Source organism: Hypomesus nipponensis, chromosome 7, assembly GCF_054491055.1.
Source record: "Hypomesus nipponensis isolate SF chromosome 7, ASM5449105v1, whole genome shotgun sequence".
Classification (NCBI taxonomy): Eukaryota; Metazoa; Chordata; class Actinopteri; order Osmeriformes; family Osmeridae; genus Hypomesus; species Hypomesus nipponensis.
In genome coordinates, this window is record NC_140367.1 from 15,588,046 (window position 1) to 15,608,321 (window position 20,276).

Here is a 20,276-nt window from a genome sequence, read left to right on the forward strand (position 1 = left end):
CCTCAGTCAGTAATCACGCTTGTTCAATTTCAATACATTCACTATAGATGCAGCAGGGGCACAGTCTGCTCTGAAATGCGATGCTGAGGGTAAGTATGGCTAACACGACGCTCAGCTAGTCGACTCTAGCACAACAGGGGCACCACATACACACAGCAGTCTAATGCATTGTCTCGTCTGGCATGTGGTTTTGTGTTGGGGGAATGCGTCGCTGCTCTCTGCTCGGAGGTCGAGACGGTGTCTCCGTTGGGTGCGGCAGGGAGCCGATGCAAGCAGAACCATAATGCCAAATCAAATGTTACAATGATGTATTGTACCGTGTGAATAAAGTATCAAGTAAATACATACTGAGTCCTCCTGCCTGAACCATCGTAGCTAAAGAGGCACTTGAAAATCGTCGTCGATTAACGAGAGCTCCAGACCAGTTGTAGATCGCTAAGTGCATCGTAGCACAGAGACTCAGTGGAGACACATGTAGGCCGACCATGAAAACTACATTAAACTCATGCTGAAAGTTACTTCCGATGGAAAATACGATTATTTTGGTTCTCTTTTTACAACAGTTATGATAGAACTGGGATATTTGTTAAGCCATACAAGTTTAAGTGCCAAAAACATATCTGAATCCGGTTTATTGTCAAGTAAATTTAGGTTACACAAATTAATTTGATTTGTTGGGGTTGGCGCATGCAATGAAGGTATTTAAAAAACTGCCAGTCTTATTCAAAATACTTTAAAATTGAAATATGGCTGTTGTAATGTGGAATAGTAACTAGAAATGCATTAACGTAACGCTTTTACCAGTACAATAATACAACAACAATTGAACATTGAAGATGTTTATTAGAATTATAGGGCTGGAAGCACGCCAAGCCCGGTGGATGAAGAGGCTGGTGGCAGAGCCGAGCCTGATGTTGGGAGATGGTGGCGCCCAGGAAATGGAAAGACTCCACAGGGTTGACTGTGAAGTCACACAGGGTGAAGGGGCCAGGAGGGAGTGAAAACTACTACAAATACAAAAATCTTAAAAGCCATTGAAGGTAGTATAAGTCCTGCGCCGCAGACTTGTCCCCTCTGGTAGTGGGGGATTGGATGTGGTCTGGGATGTGGCAAAGTAATGCAGTTGTGACAGCCTGCACAGATCTTGAAACTGAGGCCTTGAGAGCCCATGTCCATCACCAATAACCTCCAGAAAACTGCCAGTGGCATAGAACCTTAACACTTCCAGTAGTTGGGTTGCAGGGGTCAGTGCAAAGGACCTCCTTGTTAGCCTCTGCAGGTCTGCTTTTATGTGGTTCAAGAGCATCATGATATCATGATGTCCTCTGACATATCTTACACTCATAATGAGTATAATTGATCAACCATCAATTAAAGTAGAGTTGATTATTCATGTCAGAAACAATGATTCCATGTTGAAGACATGGGGTATTCATTACTTATGTGTTAGTCATTTGTCACAATGTCATTTGTGGTCAATATGTGAGAATTATGAGATTGCAAACATGGTCTTGGAAAGCTGTTGGCCTATGCAAGATTGTAGATATAGTCAGCACTAGAAAATAAGACAGTAAATACGTTGGATTGAGATGCTTGTATTTGTACATTGAATGATTTAGGCTGCTAGCTGGGATATGCCATGTGTGATACCATTTACATGCATGGTTTTTAACCTTGTGATTCAATCAAGTAGTAAATATAGGACTCTTATATATATATTTGCCTATGGAAAGTGTAGTACCAAGAAGAGTTAAAAACCAAGGCACAAGTAATTTGAGAAATAGTTGTTTTATGGGAGTTTGTTCTCCCTGCTACTGCCCCTCACATGGATCTATAAGGTGAACATGTAAGAATTGGATAGACAACACTGAATATATAATACGATACACAATTCAGCCTTTACTTAATTTAAATAAACATTGTATGTTTAGGCTATAAGGTAACCTAAATTTGACACTACTTTTTTGATTGGGCAGAAGACTAGGCACAGAAATGGAGGGCCTTGTGAACTTAATTTCTTCAAACAAGAGCTCCCTCACCTCAATTTGGAGACAAGCCCACTTAATTTCCAAGACCTCCTATTGGTATTTAGCATCCTGTGTCGCTGATTGCAGGGTCTTAACACCGGTGTAAAACTCAGATGCAGCATAGTTTGCACGTTCACCTTATTGTCTTTGCTTTCATGTAGCATCATACAATGTACATTGATAAGTACTCAAATAAGGAGCCGACAATAAAAGTTTTCTATAGCGACAGAAAATATTTTTTGTGTACCGTAATTCGTTTAATATTTTGGTTAACGTTTTAATTGGTTAAGTCTTTGGTTAAGTCTTAAAGTTGCGTCAGAATATTAACATTTCAGTACAATGGACAGCGTCTTGGTTAGTGCAACTTAAGAGACACGTACAATGGTTCTCCTTATGAGCATGTTCGGGAAACGCACGAAAAAAATAACGATGGATCGTTATTTTCATCGTAGAGAACCCTCGTAACAGCAGCAATTCATACCAACTGTCCCACAGTTCTTTGAAGTTGCATCTCTCAATAAACCAAACAACTCTAAGATTATCATCCACACTGCCTCGTTTGATATCCTACACAAGAAAACTGGCACTGAGATACTAGATAAACATTTCACCCAGCTACTGAACACACTCAACAGATATCAAGATGTATTCATCAGTGGACCGATTGCATGCTTTCGCAGAGGAAAAGAAGCCTTCAGTCGACTACTATCTTTCAACACATGGTTGGCATCTGTCTGTCTTGGACACAAACTGAGATTTATCGATAATTTCAATGTGTTCTGGAACTGTGCAGACTGTTTTCAAGCTGACGGACTCCACCCAAATCGTAGAGGATTTCAACTACTAACAGCAAACATCAGTCACGTGCTCCTGACCACAAATCAAGTTTCTCTCCCTATCCCTGTTGTGTCTAAGCTGACTGACGCATCCCAATCAACCTCCCATGGAACAGAACAGAACATTCAAACAGCCTCCTGCAAGGTCATGGGCCCTGCACAGATCTGTACCCCCCGGATGAATTCCCTTGTGATGGAACAGCTCAGTGTCATGGACTTTCTCAAAGAAACGGTACTCTAGGACCGCCACCATGCTATTTTATTAGACATACCGGTCATCATCACAAACAGAAAATGGCATGGTAAAATGCATGGTTACAAACTTGAAACTAGTGTTAGAAATCACAGAACTATCCATATTCTTCCAACAGATTTATCAACACCTGTTTTATCTGTTAATACCCCGCAGATGAAACTGGCCCTTCTAAATGTTAGTTTACAAAATAACAAAACATTTCTAGTTAATGATCTGATCAAAGAAAACAACTTAGACTGCATCTGTCTAACAGAAACCTGGCTAAACAATGACACGGCAACAGCAACTCTGATAGAAGCGTGTCCACCCGATTACAGCTTTCATCAAGTTTCTTGGAAATCAAAAAAAGGTGGAGGAGTCGCAGCTATTTTCTCCTTTAAACTGTTGTTCAAAATCACTGAGCTTGGTGAATTCACATCATATGAATATCTTGCTATAGAGCTCAAAACCGAATCAATACTTTTTGTTATTATAGGGAGTCAGATGGCTGAGCGGGGAGGGAGTCGGGCTGGTAATCAGAAGGTTGCCGGATCAATTCCCCGCTGTGCCAAATTACGTTGTGTCCTTGGGCAAGACACTTCACCCTACTTGCCTCGGGGGGAATGTCCCTGTACTTACTGTAAGTCGCTCTGGATAAGAGCGTCTGCTAAATGACTAAATGTAAAATGTAATTATATATCGGCCACCCATGCACTCGCCAATATTCATACAATAATTCTCTGAACTATTATCACTATGTATCACTGGATATGACAAAGTAGTTTTAAATGGAGACTTAAATATCCAAGTAAATGAAAAAGCAGACCCAAGAACTACTGAGCTCTTATATCTCCTTGACAGTTTCAATCTAATTCAACACATAACAGACCCAACACACTGGCACAGAAACACACTAGATCTAGTGATATCAACTGGACTAAATATCAATAATATTTCAATAACTGATCTACCCCTCTCAGACCACCATTATATACTTTTTAATGTAGAAATTATCCTAACTAAAAACACAAAACAATTCCAACAATTCTTAGTCCAAAGAAGAAATTTAGACGATACAGCTATGATGACATTTTCTGAACAATTTGCTCTATATGAGCCAACTAGTCATGATTGCTCTCTGAATGAAATGGTAGAGAACCTCAATGATGCACTATTATCTGTGTTAGACTCTGTTGCACCACTGAAAACCAAAAAGAAGTGCACAAGCAGAACCTCCCCATGGCTAAGAAATACACATTTTAGTGAAACGAAAAGAAAATGCCGTGCAGCAGAGAGAAAATGGAGGAAAGCAAAGATCACTTTCCACTACAATATCTATAAAGATACACGAACCACCTATAACAAAACCATCCGTCTAGCAAGGAGAGAATATTCCTCCAACATTATTACAGAAAATGCCAGAAATTCCAGAGTTTTCTCCACCCTTGACCAGCTGCTAAACACTGTCCCTGTCCCACCCCCATCCTCAGCAGTTAAATGTGAAGAGCTTGCTTTGTTCTTCAAGAACAAAATAACTTTGATCAGAGCTAGTATTATTAAAAGTGGGGTCGAAACTGACATCAGTAGATTCTGCAACATAACCATGAGCACATTTACCTGTATCATACTTAATGAGATTTCCAAAATTGTCAGGGAATCTAACTCCACAACCTCAGATATTGATCCTATACCCACAACATTCTTTAAGCGAGTGTTTGATAGTGTCTCGGGTCCGGTGCTAGAGATCATAAACACATCCCTTAGAACTGGCGTCTTCCCAGATGCCTTCAAAACAGCTGTTGTAAAGCCCCTATTAAAGAAACCCAAATTGGATAACAGTCTACTTGCAAATTACAGACCAATATCAAACCTTCCATTTATTAGTAAAGTACTGGAAAAGATGGTTTTAGTCCAATTAAATTATTTTCTTGAAAAAAACAGTCAGGTTTCAGGAAATATCACAGTACTGAAACTGCTCTCACCAAAATAATTAGCGACCTCAGACTAAACTCGTATGCAAATAAAGTCTCTATCCTTATCCTGCTAGATCTCAGTGCAGCATTTGATACCATTGATCACGACATCCTAATCAATAGACTGGAAAAGCTTATTGGGTTCACGGATAGTGTATTGAACTGGATAAAATCATATATCACAGGAAGAAAGTTTTACGTTAGTTTAGGAGACCATAGGTCCAAAAAACATGAGAACTGCTATGGGGTTGCTCAAGGAAGTTGCTTGGGTCCATTACTTTTTTCTCTTTATATGTTACCACTCGGCGACATAATCAGAGAACATAACATAGATTTCCATAGCTATGCGGATGACACACAACTATATAAATCCACTGAACCCAACGATGCAACGGCCATCAATTCCATTACCAACTGCCTGTTGGCAATAAACAAATGGATGAATGATGAACTTTCTTAAATTAAATGAAGAGAAAACAGAAGACCTATTATGTGGCCCCAAATCCAAAAGAGAGATGCTTACTAAGAATCTAGGAGGCTTAACCCCCTGTCTTAAACCAGAGGTGACGAGTCTCGGTGTAATCCTGGACTCAGATTTGAATTTAAACTCTCACATAAATAAAGTGACCAAAACAGCTTTCTTTCACCTGAGGAATATAGCAAAGGTAAGACCATTCATAAACCAAAATGATGCAGAGAAGTTAATTCATGCTTTTATATCCAGCCGGCTGGACTACTGTAACGCACTTTTCACTGGTCTTCCCAAGAAACCACTGAAAGACTACAGCTCATTCAAAATTCTGCAGCTAGATTATTAACCAAAACTAAAAGGAGAGAACACATTAGTCATGTCCTAGCTACTTTACACTGGCTCCCTGTCACTTTCAGAATTGACTTTAAGGTCCTTTTCCTCACACACAAAGCTTTACACGGACAAGGACCTTGCTACATTGCTAACTCCCTTATAAACTACACACCAGCTAGAACACTGCGATCATCAAATGCAAGCTTATTAGAGGTCGCCAGAAGCAGTCATAAGAAGATTAGTCATTCGGCCTTTGCTAATTACGCCCCAAAACTATGGAACAAATTACCCATAAATATTAGGGAAGCAAACATTTTTAAAAGACAGCTTAAAACCTACCTTTTTACCGAAGCATTTAAGTAATTTTATCTCAGAAGGGTTTTACTACTTTTATTAGTTATGTTATTGTTGCTATTTTAATTATGACTTTTATCACTTGTGTTATTGTTTTTATTAATTTTATGTAAAGCACCTTGAGCTACAATTCTTGTACGAAATGTGCTATATAAATAGTCTTACTTACTTACTCTCTCCAGAGCAGTAGATAATAAAGCCACAGGGGTTGGCCAGCCAAATGGTCAACTGTCCTTTGTGTGGTCATCTTCAAACAATACTTTTAATTAACACAAACAATGGAACAAGACACAGTCCTTCTCTAGCCAAAGTTCAGAGCAACTTCCTCAATAGCCCCTTACTCTGACTAAAGGACAGAAGGCCATATAAGATGCTTCACCCATCCTTCAGGGCAAACTGCCCACAGAGCCATCAGCACCTCACATTCCTTTGAACTCAACTTATTTATCTTCCCTTCCTGTCTCTTACCAATGAACATAAAAGCTTATAGATTTCATACACATACATCTATGCACATGCCCTAAAACTCCACCACAATTTCCCCTGCTGATATTAGATCGGAAGTTGCCAGCCGAGTCGAGAAAACAAAAGCTACTTGTGGTAAACACCATCCCCAACATGGATGTCACCCTCCGGCCCAACGGCTAAAGTCAAGAAAAAGCTTTTTCAGCCATGTCCAAACCCTAACAAAGTCTTGGGATGAAACTAGAATCCAACTCTGGATGGAAAAACTTGAGAATGACCCTCCTTCAACTAGCATGGGAATACCCCCTACTGAAAACCTACCTCCTGGCACAGAAACATCATGGGCTTAATGGAAAACATTCAACCGCCTCATAACGAGAACAGGACAATCCAAAGATGCTCTGGTCAGATGGCGCTTCAAGACTGGCCCAACCACCTGTAAATGTGGAGAAGCAGACTACACTATGGAGCACTGCCTTGTCTGCCCTCTACTACCCAACCCTTGCAGCTCAAAAGACCTTGTAGTATTCAATCAAAAGGACTGTTTAAAGCAATGGGAAACTGCCATATAACTATCACACTTCAGTGAACCAAAAAGAAGATCTGAGCCAACAGTTAATCTTATAGAATTAAGTGTCCCATTGCCTCACCTAATCTTATGACATTTCTGCATTCTGAAAAATGTTGACCCATGGATTATTCACATCATCAATTTTCTAGTTTTAAAGGGGGCCTGACCAAAAAACGATTACATTTTCTGCAAAAATCTGTAAATTCATTAACATAATTAACTGATCTATTCTGAAAACAACTTGAAAACTTGCTGTTAGTTAGCTAGCCAGCATATCATCCTAAGGATGAGCAGTGCTGACTGACAAAGCTGGCATAATACAGTTTGAAATCAGCTTTTTCAAAGGATTTTCATTATGGATGGTTACTAGCTCTTCTAGTTACATATGCAGCATATGCAAACTCTTGTACATTTCACTATTTCTCTAGTTCACGGTCAGAATGTGCGTTATTTTGTCTACATTTCCCTATTTCTAATCAAATAATCATTCAAGGAATAACCTGGTTAGTTATTTATGCAGTGCCCGTGATGCAGCCAGTGATTAGGATGTAGGTGTCGGATGTCACATTGATTCAGAGACATACAGGCACACACACACACACAGATTTCTGAAATCATACATACTCTGATTTCAACTCGGCTCTTACGAGGAGCCTCATGTTCACAAACACACCCCCGTTAGTGAACTTGCGATACGTTCATTAGAAAAGTTGCATTCTTTTGCAGTTTCTACTGGCATATTATTAACAATAGTGTCCATCGTCATCGTCAACGGCTTATCCGGAGGCGGGTCATAGGGGGAGCAGCTCTAGCATGGGGCCCCAGAGTTTCCTATCCCGAACCGTATTAACCAGCTCTGACTGGGGGAACCCGAGGCGAAGCAGCTGACCTTGCTCTACTCCGAGCTCATCAAGGATGACTAAGCTCCTCACCCTATTTCTAAGGGAGACGCCAGCCACCCTCCTGAGGAAAACCATGTTGGCTTCTTGTACTTGCAACCTACTTCTTTCATAGGTGAGAGTTGGGACGAAAACTGACCGTAGATCGAGAGCTTTGCCGTCCGGCTCACTTCTCTTTTCGGTGTGATCGAGCGAATGCAATACCACCCCCACTGCCCCGATTCTCCGGCCAACCTCCCGTTCCGTTCTCCCCTTACTCGCGAACAAGACCCCGAGTTACTTAAACTCCTTCACTTGATTTAAAAACTCATTCCCTAACCGGAGTAAGCACTCTCTCGCTTTCCTGCTGAGAACCATGGCCTCAGATTTAGAGGTGCTGATCCTCATCCCAGCTGCTTCACACTCAACTGCGAAACGAGTGCAGCAGGTCACGGACCGATGATGACAGGAAGACCACATCATGCGCAAAAAGCAGCGATTAAATCCCCAGCCCTCTGAACCGCAACCCTTCCCGAACCACGCCTCGATATCCTGGCCATGAATATCATAAACAGGATTGGTGAAAAAGAGCAGCCCTGGCAGAGGCCAACCCCCACACGGCCAAACTCGACTTTGTGCCAAGGACCCGGACACAGCTTTGGCTTTGGGTGTACAGGGATAGGTGTACAGTGACAGTGTTTACACTGAATTACAGTTTTTCTCAATCGCTTCAACACAATTACAATTGCCAGTAACCATCGTCTTAACAGTACCTCAAAACCCCACACCAATAGCATAATTGGCCACTACCCTATGACTGGTTGCTATTTTTTCTGGTTGGATATAATGTGAGTTTTCTAGTACATTTCTCTAGTTAAACAGACAGAACTTATGTTATCTTGCACATTTCCCTTTTTCTAATCAAATAGCGTCACAATTTGCTGAATAACCTAGTCAATTATTCACTCAATTCAAAAAGGCCCACTCTTGGAATGGCAGAGACAACGTGTATTTCGGTATTGGCCGAACCTCAGGGACACCCTGCCTGGCCTGTTCAAAAGCTGCATCTTTGATTTAGCCTCAAACATATGTTTATTTATTTGTCACATCCAAATAACATCACTCTTCACTGCACCTCCTTGGGTCCTGAGCCACACCTTCTGTACAATATTTCAACTTTATATAGCACCCGGCAGACAGAGATTCCTGGCATTATAGTACAATGGTAATCATGTTCAGTATGTGTCCATCATCCCCCTGAACCATCATGCACTGCTTTAAGTACGTGAAAATTGGATGAATTCTCTTAAGTCTTTTGTAAGACATTTGTAAATGATAACTTACAGAAGTCACTTGGTGGGTTATGTGTGAGGTTCCTGTAGAACTCTGTGCGGTGTGCCTTCTTCAGTCCTGTGCACAGGCCAAAATCTGACAGCTTTACATGTCCCTATAGACAAAAGTTTATCACGTAGTAGTTGTTAAAAATTATGTGTCAAAATTACGACAATTTAAGAGTTTTTATAGATGTTATAGATGTTTATAGATGTTGTGCACATGTGTCAAACCACTTCCAAGTTTGATAAGATATATTATAATATATAATATAATATATATATATATAATATTATATATTATAACATATCTTAAATACTGCACATCCACATAAATTAACAGTAAACACGTAAATTCATTAACATAACAAAATGCACTGATCTATTCTAAAAACAAAGAGTCCACTTTCTATTGTCTTGCTGTTAGTTAGCTAGTCAGCATTATTATTATTATGCTATTATTATTATATAACTAGAGAGGGTACAATTTCTGGGGAAAACTCTGATTCTGAAATTGCAGGGTGTGCTTGCTTATGTTGGTTGCACATTACATTTTACAACTGATATTTGTGTATATTTAAATAAAAATGCCTAGCCTACTTATTATTTATAAAGATTACATAGATTTAAAAGCATATTTTTTTCTGCTCATTTACAACTCAAAATACTAAGTGTGAAGAGTAGAATGAAATAGTTGTCTTCTCATTTCCCATGCAAGAGGGAATGGTGATCAGCAACCTCATAGTTGGATCAAAACGAATACATGTGGCAGATCGGTGTAAAAATTGACCTAATCTCTATGATTTAAACATCATTGTAAGTTTTTCCCTTCTCGTTATATTTTCAGGCATTTAGCCTACTCATATTGCATTTATTCATTAATAAAGAACCCCCTTTGAAGATTATTTTAACAACAACGTTACCAGCAGTAGCTATCTCAGATGGAATCGCGATTCAAATAGTAGAATACCATCTGCTAACTGAAAATATGCCCCCAAAAACGTAAATAAGCATGACATTTATTTACGGGAAAATCTCTCATTCATAAAAATGTCAGTGGTAGCGATCATTGTCAGTAACAAGGCAAAATACGATATAGCCCTGTGTGGAGAAGCTGCCCCGGTAAATTGTACTACTACTACCAGACTGTGTTTGTCTTGGTAGCGATTGCGTTAGTTGAATTCGATTTAATGTTACTTCTGTACTACGGTCTAGGCTGAAATGAATTATTTTCATAAACAGATTGACAAACTTTAGGCTGTGGCAATGGAGTTCAGGTTAGTAGTCACTAGTCAGATAGTTTCACCTATTGAAATACTTTTGATTTAAGTAAGGGTAGTGCCGAACATGTGCCGCCGTTTGACTTCCTACTAGTACTGTAAACGGCTGTGGAGATGTTTTTGTTAGCTACTCGACTACTAGGCTACAGCGTTGCAGTGAGCTACACTGGTTTGAAACCACAGGTAATGATAATTTCACCCACAAATTGTTTACTTGTAATCTAATGTCATAATAAATCCTACAACGAAAATGTATTTGTGAGGAATGTTTATTTTAACGATTGAAAACAGATGCATCATAGACCGCTGTAGTATGTGTTGCCCGGGCAACAGAGGCTAATGTCATGATGCTAATGCTTCAGTGAAATAGTAGACTACTGTTTCCAAAAGTAGATGTACTTCCTTAATAATATTAGCTTATATTGTACATTACGCATCACAATTGTGTGTAATATCACGAAGTTAAATGAGCAAATAGTTATCACCCAGGCCCCTTTGCTTGTGGTGTTTCTGCAGCTGCCTTGCAGTAAAGCAGTTAGACTAGCCATCTCCCAAAAGTTAACGAGCTGAGATAGTCACAAGAGTTTTTGTGACGTTAGTGGCGTCCTAAACTGTGCAACGGAACATAAATCCCAATAGAACCAACGCAATCGTGACCAAGACAAACCTTTTGACATCAACGCTGTCTATGTTGTACAAATATTGACTGAGCCTTAGGGGCGCGAAAATAGACAATAATAAATAATAAATATATATGTGAGATAACAATGGCCGAAGGCAAGCACACCCCAATAATCTCAAACATGGATGACTTCAGAATCAGAAGGGATTTTATTCGCCATGAATGTTTGCACAAACAAGGAATTTACTTTGGCAGGGAGGTGCATACATTAAACATATAGGAATATTGAAACTTAAATATGTGGACTAACTATACAAAAGGAGCAAAGTCTAGCTAATACTAAGGGGGGTCTAGCTAATACTAAGGGGACTTGTGTTAATGTTTACATCTGTTTCTGAATATGATACGTATATTGATTTTGTTCTGTCAGTCTTGTTTGTTGCCAATCTCACCTGTACAATGAGGCCTTTGTCAGACTTTATATTACTTTTCCATCTCATGTTTACATTATACCCTTACCCGAGAGTCCAGGAGCAGGTTGTCAGGTTTGATATCTCGATGTATGAAGCCCAGCTGGTGGATTGAATCGATGGCCAAAACAGTCTCTGCAATGTAGAACTGGGTAGCCTCCTCAGACAGGGTGTCTTTTTTCATCAGCAATGTCATCATATCACCTAGGATAACAGGCCTAATTTTAATTACAAAACAATGATATAATTGTCTATGTGAGCGATTTAGCAAGTAGTTGTGATTTATCAAATACATTCTGGCAACACTTTACATTAATTATCATGCAAAGCAACATCTGTAGCAACAACATTGTAGTTACATACAAACTGCCATGTAGTTACACTTCATTACTGGTTTAGTGGTAAAGTAATAACAAGTGATATGGGGTACATTGGGTTTTCCGGGAAAATGTATGTTAAAATAGATTTCGATTTGCTAACACATTCAATTGCCCATTTATATCATCCACTTCACCTTCAAACCCCTGGACCATTTCCTTGTTTCCAGTGTGCCTGCAGGATGGCCGCACTGACGAGAGCTCCGCAAGTACCTAGCATTTTGTTAGTTATGTTAGTGTTCGTAATTTGTTTTGTCCATGTTACATTATCGCTCATTCAGTACGACCGGCAGACACTTCTGGATATTAGGTTGTCACTTGGCAAGGATTATTTTACAAACTTAAAGCACCAACTGCAGCGGGCCCTTTGTTGTTCTGCCACTGTGCTTACCTGCAAGGCGGAGAAAGAAGAAACGAGGCCAACGTGCTGGAGTTCTTGTCCGAACTCAAAATGGTGCTATTCCAACCATCCTACTTGCTAACGTTCAGTCCATTGACAACAAAATGGATGAACTTAATGCTTGTGTCAAATTCCAACGGGACATTAGTAACTGCTGTGTACTGGCGTTGGTCGAGACTTGGCTGTCTCCGGAGATCTCCGACACAGCGGTTACACCGTCGGGATTCCACATATACTGCCAGGAAAGGACAGCTGATTCAGGCAAGTGCAGGGGCGGAGGGGTCTGTGTTATGGTTAACTTTCTATGGGCCACGGATGTAGCGGTACTATCATTTCACTGCTCTCCGGTCCTTGAGCTGCTAAGTGTAAAAATCAGACCCTTCTACCTGCCTCAGGAGTGCACTGCGGTCGTCATGAGTGCAGTCTACATCCCCCCAGGCAGATAAGGCCGCTGCTTTGGATGAACTGTCTGGGATTATCAATGGTCTGGAAAATGTGCACCCGGAGGCAGCCTTCATTGTTGTTGGTGATTTCAACAGAGCCAACATGAAGAAGGTCCTGCCCAAATACTACCAACACACTGACTTCTACACACGAGGAGACCAGACCCTCGATCTTTGTTATAAAACCCCGCCCTGCTTTTGGGAAGGCTGATCACACCTCCATTCTTCTCCTCCCTGCATATAGACAAAAGCTAAAACAGGTCAGACCGGTTGTGTCAAAGAAATTTAGAATGTAACGTTCTATTCTGAAAATACTGGTGTTTAGCATTCCTTGTCAGTAGAGAACCCCCCCCCCCCACACATGAACCATAGATGACACTAGGCTTACGTAAAACACACTGACCTAGGTTGACCATAATCATACTAGACTACACTTTTTTGAGGTTCATGTTGTTTAATTATAAATTGTTTAACTACATGCTCTTATGGTTCTTCTCTTTGGCACTTATTTTTGGTTTTTCACAATGTATGCTTCATGTTTGGCTACCCGCAATGTTTGTGGATATCTCGGTGTTATGATCAGTGGTATGATCAGTGACCTATGTACTTTTGTAAACGTCACTGCCCTCTCCAGAGGATTCAGAATGCAGCGGCCCGTCTGGTCTTCAATCTACCCAGACGCTCCCATGTTACCCCGCTCCTCATCTCCCTCCACTGGCTCCCCATCACGGCCCGTATCAGATTCAAGACTCTAGTACTGACCTTCCAAGCGGTGAATGGAACTGCACCCGACTACATTGGGTGTCTCTCCTCCAGCCTTACACCCCCACCCGCCACCTACGGTTTTCTTCTGACAACCGTCTGGTGGTCCAACCACTCATGAGCGCCCGTTCCCAACACAAGCTCTTCTCCTGTCTGGACCCAATGGTGGAATCAGCTCCCCACCTCCATCAGGGTCACTGACTGTCTCCCCACCTTCAAGAAAAGGCTCAAGACGCACTTGTTCCAGGAATACAACGGCACTTGGGAATGCTTGGCTGGACCTGATGTTAGTTTCCTCCAGGTTCACAATGACTCTTACATTTACATTTAGTCATTTAGCAGATGCTCTTATCCAGAGTGACTTACAATAAGTACAGGGACATTCTCCCCGAGGCAAGTAGGGTGAAGTGCCTTGCCCAAGGACACAATGTAATTTGTCATGACCGGGAATCTAACCGGCAACCTTCAGATTACTAGCCCGATTCCCTAACCGCTCAGCCACCTGACTCCCTTTTTATTTACTCCCTTTTGTTTAAATAAATAGGCCTAGATACATGCATGGCCGCGGGAACTAGGGGTGCTGAGGGTGCTGCAGCAACCCCTGAAAGCATGAGAATTTTAAATTATATGACTTGAAAATCCACCACCGCGGCACAGCCCCGCAGTAGCGGACTGGCCATCGGGAGCACCGGGAGAAGAATAACGATGGAAAAACAGGCAAAGAAACATAAGGCGGGGGCTGAAAAAGGGAGACAAAAAGACACCTTCACAAGACAAGGTTTTGCCAATAAAAAAAACGGCTGGGTTTATTTTACATAAAGCTAAAAAAAACGATTTTGCACTTAAATAAAAGCCCAACAAGTTGGCTTGCGCGCTACGCGGCATTAAGTATCGAACTCCCGAACTAGCATCACATCAAACACAGACTGTGCATGCATTAACAGGGCAGCTGTGGTGGCGTATATTATTACGGAAGACAATTAAAACAAATTATTCTGTTAAAACTTGTACAAATAAATAATAAGAGGAAATTTTATATTTGCAAAACACTCTTTTACATATCATTTGGGTCGTGATGGTTTGTCATTTTGAAAATGTGGGTCGCCAAAAAGAGTGTGAAAACCACTGGTATAGGTTATTTCAGCAACTGGTTGCAATCAGCAATACTGCACTATTGTACTTCACTTGTCTTAGGTCAATATAGGTTTAAAAGGTTAGTATAGGTTATTATGTGTATTATATGCGTATTTAGAGGTTTAGTATACCGTATTGAATATTGTATATTATTTGTATATTCAGAGTTTTTTTTTTTTTTTGTGCTTATTATAGATGTAATCTATGTTCTGTGTAGAATTTCAATGCCTAGTCTGACCCTGTGTTGTTCTGTTCATCTGACAAAAAAAAACTTGAACCTGAACTTGAACATTCTATTCCTTCATACACTTTTGAAATGAACACTTATAATGTATTTACATAGCAAGTCCTATGCAACCACAATGTTTTTAAATATAGGTATTGCTATGTAAATACAAGGTAGTTAATGTAACTGTAATGCTGAGTCAACAGACAAAACACAGTTCTACACATTCTTCTCCTACACTCGACAAGAGAAAGCGGTTTCCACCCTTTTCTTATCTCCCAGGAGAAGTTTCAAAGCTTCTGACCCAGCATGGGGTCAGAAGGTAAACCAAAATGGTCGGTGGAGGAAAACTAACTTTTCATGGATTTATAAACATTCCCCAAGGACGACATGACTCATAGACACTATTTCAATGACAGTAAATGATGTGTTATAATCTGTGGTTTTCTCAATATTCAGAATGTTGTTTTAATTGATTTGATCATAACTTCCCTTTAGGTAGTTACGTTGACGACTAGCTACATTTCTTACTTGTGACATCGGCATGTTGTGGTTTAATTTGTCTGTGTTTGATTTAACTTACAAATGATTTAACCTAAAACGTGTTAGACCCAGAGAACACAGAGACACAGTTTTGAAAAGATTTTTGTAAGTAGCACACTTTTTTAGAACATTGCAATAGACTGAAAGGAGAGATATTTGATAAATGTATTTCTAATACAGTATGAAAAGTGTGTTGTTAGTGTTAACTGGTTGACAGATTGATGCACCACTTTGTAGGGCTGTATTGGCAGATACATGAGCGAAGCAGGTTCAGGCATGGCACTCAAGCAGCGCACGTCATATCACCCATTGCCGTGTTCCTAGCCCATAGGTTTAGCTTGATAGGCGGCGCTATAAAGTTGTCACAGGCACGCACACGCATCATCGATTACCTTTGTGTTCTGCTCTGCTACCATTGCTGGTCGCTTCCCGTTCTGTGTCTTTTGTTGGCCTATCTGTCGTTCGCGTTTCACTGTCCGTCTCTTCGGACCCGGATGGCGTGCGTGTGTTTTGGGGATCTGGAAGAAGGTTTCGAGCTGCTTCATGATGGTTCTCTGTCCGAGAAGCCCTGCACCTATGTGGTCTGTGAAAACTTTGGACGCCGAGTCAGGCGTAGTTCCCGTTTGGCCTTGATTGGCCAACATTAAGGACTGACCGTTGTAGAAGATGGGGTTTGACCATGAGGAGCTGTTCCTGTTTGTTTCTCGAGTCCAGCCTGGCTGTTCCATCTGCACTCCTGCGTGCTCCCCGGGAAGGCTCCGGCGAAGGGGAAACGCGGCTCGATTTCCCGTGCTGCGATGTGCTGCTAAAAGGGGGCCTGCGTCCAGGATCCGACCACAAGCAATGCGGCACATCTGGCATGAGGAGCGAAATATGCAGGCAGCCTACAGACGTGAACCACGTTCATATTTTCTCGGTGCACTGACCTGTTGGACAGGCGTCTGATCAATTGCGAGGAGTACGGTTGGACGTGTCGCGCAAGGACAAGTACAAATGTGCACGCCTTCTCAGGTAAATAGTGGTAAACAATAATAGGAACATTACGAGATACATTGCTTCACAAACACACATTTAAGGAGCAGCCAGAGTTCGCTAGATATAGCTACTTTAGCTAGTAGTGTTACTGTTTATACTGTCCACCCAGATTGTCACTGCTTGAGCCGAACAGAAGTGCTTGCTGATTCGCGCTGTTGTGTAATTGGTTGTCGCTAGTGATTGAAGTCTTCTCACGGTTCCAGTTGCTCATCCTCTCCAGCGGAGAGAACGAAGACCGTTGTTAGAATCATGGAGCGTCAGCTCCGTAACCTGTTTACTCCCCTTTGATGAGATTTCTGAAGCAGCAACAATGATAAATATAGCGGAAACACTGGAGCACATCGCCTAGTGACATTTCGTTGTAGTGACAATAGAGACGGCAAACGTTATCGGTGATTGCTTAAACTTAACCGGATTCATTCTGAGGTTCTTAGCATATCTAAGAACTTTGGCCGAATTGAACGTTGCCGGCGTGGAACCTATACCGTGATACGCTGTGAGATGTTTCCATGTATTGAGCTTGACGATTACCTGGCATGAATGTCCGATCTGGCCTATATGTTCATTCATTTTCTCTCAAAGGCGGAGAAGAATACCCAGGGTTCGGTTTACACTTTTAAGAGTACCAATATGTACTAACAATGCTGACCATATGTTTCAGTTATAGTTAATGCGTCAGATAAACCGAGTAACGATAATGATGAACCGAGAAGCTTGCAAGACGGACGGCATGAATGCCGGCGTTCACGATTACTGAACGCTAATTGATGTGCTGTGCCCTGTGCTCTCCCTTTACTGCACAAACTACTGTAGTGTCCGCTTCGAGACGGGGGTGCTTTGTGCTAAGTTTACACCCTGTTCGATACAGCGTTTCTCACAGGTTCTGCGGCACTGTGAAATATGTCTACATGCCCTTCAAGATGCACTACTTTCTATCCGTCTGGCGATCTCACCATGCATGTCCGATTTCATACGGAGTAGGGCCTACTTCAAACTGATGTGATGTGTGAAGGCACCCCCACTGTGATGGTCCAAACTAACAACCTCTTGCCCCCTCTCCTTCATGCGCCGGTACCTGCTGTACTGCCCCCGGGCGACACCTGATGAGCCCCTGTTTACCAGTGACGCAGCAGGCAATGCCACGACCAGATCAAGAACAGCTCAAGCTGGGCGGGCGCTCAAGCTGGGCGGGCCTGAGACCTCCAGTGACCAATGTGGTCCGCATTTATCCTGTGGCTGGGTGGCTTTGTACATCGCTAATGCTAGTATGTGTCTTTGGATCTCCATGTAGCCGTGGTGATCCGCAGACGTGCTCTGATGCGCTAACCATCATGGCCAGATAAGCTAGCCATCAGAATCCACGGTGTCTACATGGGGATATCCATTGAAATGCCCTGGACTCCCAGGGAACAGCGGATGCTCCGCTGACATTTGTCTCACATTCTCATGTAACATCCCATATCTGGTGCACGTACACAGGCGCCTTTGCGTACATCCTTGGGGTCCCCGACGGGCGCTAGAGGTCTCTAGAGGTAGCATAAATCTGCTCTGTATGGATGAGAAGGCTACTGGATCATTATTGCTAGAATGTCTTGTGGAAACTCCGTTGCCAATGCGAATACATGCTGCACGCTCTATGGCAATCAGGGAGTACCTCAGGAGATACCCGGATACCGGCCGGGAACAGCATGGCGAGGGCGCGGCTGCCTGTGTGCTGTCACACATTTTGTTTTCTTCCCACTAGATAATATATCCCCGTTTCCAGCATCGTGCTGCTTTTAGGGATTTAACTTGTTGCTCCCTGCCTCATGTCACGCATGCTGCAGTGAAGGCAGGGAGCGCTTCCCCATGTACATCCATTCCGCCAATGTAAAACCATTTGTCATGTGTGAATACATTTGAAATCAATTACCTTTGTGTTCTGCGCTGCTCCCTTCATTTTCACCAAAAGGAATGTAATGTTAACTGATAATCACACCTAGCACACCTAGTGGATGACTCAGAAATTCTGTTAATCAGTGTCAGTTTGGGGCCTTGTTAATAAGGCTAGTAACGTAAGGAAATAAACGTTCTTGTGGCGAGAGGTTTTGGTCCTGATAGACCACAGCCTTCTGCCGGAGGGGAGTGGTTGTAACAGTGTGTCCAGGGTGGGCGGAATCGGCCACAATCTTCCTTGCTCCATCATTGTCCTTGAAAGGTTGAATTTCTTCAGCTGCCAGAGGAAGTACATCCTCTGTTGTTTTTTCTTGGTGAGGGAGCTGATGTTTAGTTCCCACTTGAGGTCCCGGGTAGGGTTGCCACCCGTCCCTTAAAATACGGAATCGTCCCGTATTTGAGAATAAAATAGTGCGTCCCGTTTTGAATCAATACGGAACGGGTTTTGTCCCGTATTTTCAGAGTTGTCTTCAACGCAGCATCCCATGCAAATCATCCCACCCGCATTCTGTGAAGACACGTCCTATTCTACCCTTGATTGGGTAATACCCGTTGCCATTGTTTGTTTGATTGGTTTGTTTCAGGATCACGGCCAATCAGAGGCAGAGGCAGAGAGCTGCTTGCCAGGCAGCTCCAGATACAACCCCCCCCCCCCCGCGTAATAAGAAGCACACTTATAAAAGGAAGTCGGCTTGACATGCTCCAATACTGCACACTACTACTTCTGGTCCACTGATGTTATCATGTTCATGAAGTCTCCTGCACTATATATATTTTTTCCCAATATACCTTTTTGAGTATCAAAGCATTTGTTTAATTTGAAGTTAATAAGTTATGGATCTGTTAATTTAATGAGTTAATAATTATTGTTCACGTCTCACAAATTCCTCCAAAAGCCTATTTTTTGTGGTCTCACTGTCAAACTTTGTTGGCCTATGTTTATTATCGTCATAGCTGTATATTCAGCTATGACGATATGACCACTTCAGTTGTGATAGAGAGAGACTGAGTGCATCTGTTCACACTGACTTCAATGGCAGATATCTTTTTATAATGTCCATGTATCAATGTTAATATTTTTATGAAAACATGTTTTAAGTTGTTATTTACCACCCCCGGCACGTCATCGGGCCTGTGGTCATCATGCCCCCTCCCCAGAAGAACAAATCACTCTTTCCCGACTTCAGCAAACCAAAGCCCAACTTGAGATCCGCCTCCTAAAAGTAGTTTCAAAAAGTTGGTCTCTCCAGAACCGAAGACTAACTTTGAAAGTTCTTTAATTTAGTTATTTATAGGACATTTAACTTTTTTCAAATTTTGAAACACATCTTGAAAATATTCACATTGTATTTGTGAAGAATGTCTATTTAGTTTGTTTTCCATTGTTTATGGGTCAGATAACGGCTCACTGTTCAATGACCCAATACTGGCTATTGAACCTGTTCTTTACTTGGCTATCCTACTACATTGGCCGTAGTCCAATTTACAACACTGGGAATCTGAATGTGGTAACTTTGAAAATTGTGTATCTGGATCAGGGTGATCCAATCCAATGTTGCTTTGAAAAACCAGTA

At 41.7% G+C, this 20,276-nt stretch overlaps 1 protein-coding gene across 3 annotated transcripts in view; it reads right to left on the reverse strand.

Annotated features, from left to right (window-relative positions):
- The window catches only part of LOC146277291 (serine/threonine-protein kinase 38-like), an 85,030-nt gene that overhangs the window by 37,672 nt on the left and 27,082 nt on the right, over positions 1-20,276 (reverse strand). For 2 of the 3 annotated variants that reach the window (XR_014762466.1, XM_084701628.1), the window contains exons 7-8: positions 11,897-12,051; positions 9,489-9,591 (exon numbers count right to left, since the gene is read on the reverse strand). Coding sequence is in view for 2 of the 3 variants with exons in the window: in XM_084701628.1 (XP_084557754.1) it covers positions 9,489-9,591; positions 11,897-12,051 (258 nt within the window). In the remaining variant the exon portion in view is untranslated. Of the gene's footprint in view, positions 1-9,488; positions 9,592-11,896; positions 12,052-16,124; positions 16,251-16,387; positions 16,606-20,276 lie in introns of those variants that run through there. The other variant, XM_084701629.1, reaches the window with a different exon arrangement.